Source organism: Nesoenas mayeri, assembly GCF_963082525.1.
Source record: "Nesoenas mayeri genome assembly, chromosome: 13".
NCBI classification, from domain to species: Eukaryota; Metazoa; Chordata; class Aves; order Columbiformes; family Columbidae; genus Nesoenas; species Nesoenas mayeri.
In genome coordinates, this window is record NC_137550.1 from 18986548 (window position 1) to 18990741 (window position 4194).

Genomic DNA, 4194 nt, shown 5'->3' on the forward strand with positions numbered 1-4194 from the left:
CTCAGATCCTCCCTGGAGAAAATGCAAGCTGGACGGAATTGATACTTTAATGCCTTGTTTTCATTTCTTCAATGCTGTTTTTTTTTTCCTCTAAAGATCACCTAGACAGAATACACCTGGTATTGGCTGTGTTCAAAACCAAACCTTTCTATGACTGCCAGTCAGTTCAGTGCAGTTTAAATTAACAGCCTTGGAGAAGCTACACAAGTAATTGTTCTGTTCTGTCCCACTTACCTCTTTATAGTAGTTTTAGTATCAGGTGGAAAAGCAAAAGAGAACTTGGAAAAGTTGCTTGCACTTTCAGAGACACCTTGCTGGCAAGTGGCACTTAAAAGGAATGAGAGTAAAAGGAAGAGAGTAGGCAAGATGAGACATTTACTGCAGCTGCAAGATCAATTTGTACTGTCCGTCTGCACCGTTTTGAGGAAAATAATTCTTTTTCTTTGCTCCTCTGTGACCTACAAAGGTGCAGAGCAGGGCCATGCAGGCTTCATTAAAACTCCCCAAACCTGATAGCTGCAGTGAGAGGATGGCAATTCATGAACTTCTGGCTCATGAATTTCCTATCTCAGTGACACACTCTGAGAAGTAACCTTTCTGTGGTTTTATACGAGGCTTCTACTTTCATTAGTGGTTTTTAATTTAAAATATGTTGGTTTGGGTTTTTTTAAATATTTGCTTAAAAGCAAGCACAAACTGATTTAAAAAAAGAAGCGTCTGCTTGGAATCAACCTGTACCCACTGAGCATCAGTGAACACTAATGGTGCTTGGCACCTCTCAGCAATGGGAGCATTGTCCAGCCAGAGCAGAATGACTAAGCCTCAGCCAACAACTCAGATCCCAGGGAGCGTGGGCTCTGCTTACGCTGCTCTGCTCTATTACTTCTACTTACGATCTCTGTCCACGGACTTGAGGTCTTCTCAGGGTACCAGTGAGGTTTTGCCTCCTGTAATCTGAGTCACACAAAGTTATAGTGCTGACCTGCTTGATACACAGTTTTTTCAGCATCTTTGGGTAGCACTTGTTTCCACAGGACCTTGGTCTCCACAGTCTTCAAACTCCTATTCCTTAAGGGGGAGTGCACAAAGCTAAATATACTAATATCCAAAAAGATGGTGCTCAGTGAGATCATTGGTAGATCGAAAGGTAAAAACCTTTGGGGTTGCCTGGAGCTCCTGAATTATTTCTGGCTCATTTCTGGAAAAAAAATGTAGTCAATTTCACAGCTTTCAATAGTCTGAATAGTTGATTGCTCCTGACAATTTTATAGTCGAGACTAAAGAAAAAAAAGTTGCACTGACTCCCCATTGTCAATATTTTTTACAATTAATCTGCTCCTTTTATCAATAAATGCCCAGCTGAGCTTTGTTAATTCAATGTCTTGGTTTGCAGATAATTATTGAGCTTCAGACTAATGTCCTTAGCATTCTGCAGTCTAGTTTTATGAAGTGTGTGAAGCCATTAAGCTCTATGCTCTTTAAGGAGAGAAATTAGCTCTGGCTTTTGCTCTTGGTAAGACAGCAGATGAGATGGGCAAAGACATCGCTCTGTACTTTAACTCACACAAGTGGCAGATCCCAGACTGATTATGGCCAGTAACCTTCAGGCCCTTTATTTCCCACCTGCTGTGTAACATAAGAATATTCTTCATAGGTTTGAAGTGTGAAAAATCAGAATTACTGGCCTATAATTGAGAGCAAAAGTGCCTGGCTGCAACACAACCTTCATTTTCATGTCGGATGCTTCCAAACCTGCTGCCAGAATAAGTGGCTCCCAAGGGGTTGGGTCAGCCCCTGGAAAAATACCAAGCAGCCCTTTCCTACCACGTTTGCCCACACCCTCCTGCCCGAAGCACAGCACCCACCACCCACACAGGACTGCAGGACTCAAATCCCCAGGCAATTTTTTTCAATCAGCAATTTGGCCCAGCTTAGCCAGCCTATTACTAAGGAGAATCTAGCCCAATATTCCCTAGACTGGATCAATGTTATCTCAAATGCTTTGATACTGAAAAAGGTATTGCAGGAGCTGAGAGGTAAAGAGGTGACAATCCCCAGTGTCCCTTCTCCAGCATCTCAGCACATCAGATGTTTGCCCATCACATGAGCCAAAGCGGGTCTATCTTGCCTGTAACGAAAGCCTGAATATCAGCTCCTTGATGACTCAGGCCTCCATATTTCAACCACCTCCCTCTGAAGAACAGCAAGATGTTGTTCCCATCAGTGCATGGGGAGAACACAACCAAACACTGACAATAAACCAGCCACGTTTTACAAACCGAAGGCCCATGAAAGTCAAAATGTTTTGCAGCAATATGTCTTTTAGGTGTAATCTTTATCTAAAAGCATCAGAGCATCAATGACTTTGAACTAATGTTTCATTTTAATCTGACTACCATAGTATATTAATATCTTAATATTACTGCATTTACATCTCATGTAGGTATGTATGTTGTGAATGTTATAAATGACCACATTGCTTTGTTTCAGTGCTATCATTTTTACTTCATCTAAAACCAAAATTCTGGTCTTATCAAAGCAGAACATGATGCTTTTGGATGCAGCATTTACCGCAAATTTTTGGCAATTATGCTTTCTGTTTCCAGCTGGAAGAATTGAAAATGCTAAAATATTAAGATTCCCTCCATTTCTAGCAAGTTCTCCAAGGAGGTGAGTGAAGTGTCATATACTGCAAAGTTGCCCCAGTGGGACAGGGATGGCTCTGGACACCTGCCAGGTGCACTCGGCCTCAGAAGCAGCGGTTCCTGATATACAATGAATGGATTAGTATCTTGCCTTCCTCTGTGACATCTAATCCCATAGACTATGGGGCCTTCTCTTACCCGTAAGTAATCAGTGTTACTAGAGGAGACCTTAACAATGGTCTTTATATACTCAGTGCCTCTCCCGATCCCAAGGTGTCTCACAGGAACGTGACAAGGGTTTTCTTATCTATTCGTTATAAAGATAACACACATAGTCTGGGCTATTTTGGTACCCAGTTTCACTTTTCTCTCTCTTTTTTCTCCTTTTAGGAAGCCAACTTTTTGACCGTTCCTAATGAGAAACTCAAAACTTCATATTCTTTAAGCAAGTACCAATAGGTCTGGATTAGGAGAGAAGCAAAGCAGAAAACAAACTCTCCAGCTCATACAAGGATAAACCACCTACTGTGGGAGAAGCTGGCAGAAAGCTGACTCTGGAAAGACCCAATCTGTGCAAATCTTTGCAGCTCAGTTGGAGAGAAGGACCAAAGCTTTTCACCTACCAAAGGAGGTGACCTACCAACAGAAGGACCAGTGCATTTTCAGGACAAAATAAAAGCCAGATGGAGGTGTAAAACAGAAGTCTAATGCTGGTTGCCATTGTAATAGCAACTTGCAAAATGATTTGTAAAGGCCTGTCTCATGCAGTCTGCTTAACTGTGTGAACCAGCAGTCTTGAGACCAGGAGCATGGGGCATTTCTTGCTGGAGCCATTGTGCCATGCGTCCTAAGCTTCATCTCTTGACCTCCTTTGTGAGCCTGGGGAGGGAAGACAGGAAATCTGAAGGTAAATAAGGAAAACGGGCCAAAGCTGACAGAGAGCAATGACTGAGATTTATTTCCAGTTCCGTGGAAACCTGACTGGTCGCAGTCACTTTCCAACTCTGGCTACAGAAGTAGACACAACAGCAGATAAATATTCCGGCCTCTATGTGTACGTGGGATTGTTCCTAACACTTCTGGCTCTCCTTCTCATATTGCTCTTCTCCGTGCTCTTGCGCCTGAAGCACGTTGTTTCCCCTATCACCACATCTCCAGAGAGCACTGAGAACATCCAGCAGTTCACAGACGTGGAAATGCACAGCGGGATTCCTAGCACTTAGAGACACCAATGCAACGGGGGCTCTGCACTTGTGAAACAGCAAAATGGTGGGAGGAAGAATCTCTGCCTGCCTATCGAGCCCTACAACTTGTTGCACAACCAGCAAGGGCAGCACAGACTACCTGGACAATGTCACACAGCTCAGACTGACTGGCTGGGAGCCACTGGCTGTGGACACTACAGGCAACACGTGTGCAACAGCCTCAATAAAATTTACTTACAGAAATCTATTGCTGTCAGGAAAGACTGATATCCCCCTAAAAGCCCTTGCAGAAAATGGTAAAAGCCACAATAACGACAGCCAAAAACCCAAAGAGACACGTACTA

At 43.2% G+C, this 4194-nt stretch overlaps 1 protein-coding gene across 1 annotated transcript; it reads left to right on the forward strand.

The window, feature by feature from the left end:
* Positions 1–3589: 3589 nt before the first annotated feature.
* Positions 3590–3868, forward strand: SERTM2 (serine rich and transmembrane domain containing 2; the record flags this gene model as incomplete). The annotated part of the gene is made up of 1 exon (XM_080352646.1): positions 3590–3868. One exon carries the CDS (start codon positions 3590–3592, stop codon positions 3866–3868), a length of 279 nt encoding a protein of 92 aa, XP_080208772.1.
* Between the last annotated feature and the right edge of the window lie 326 nt (positions 3869–4194).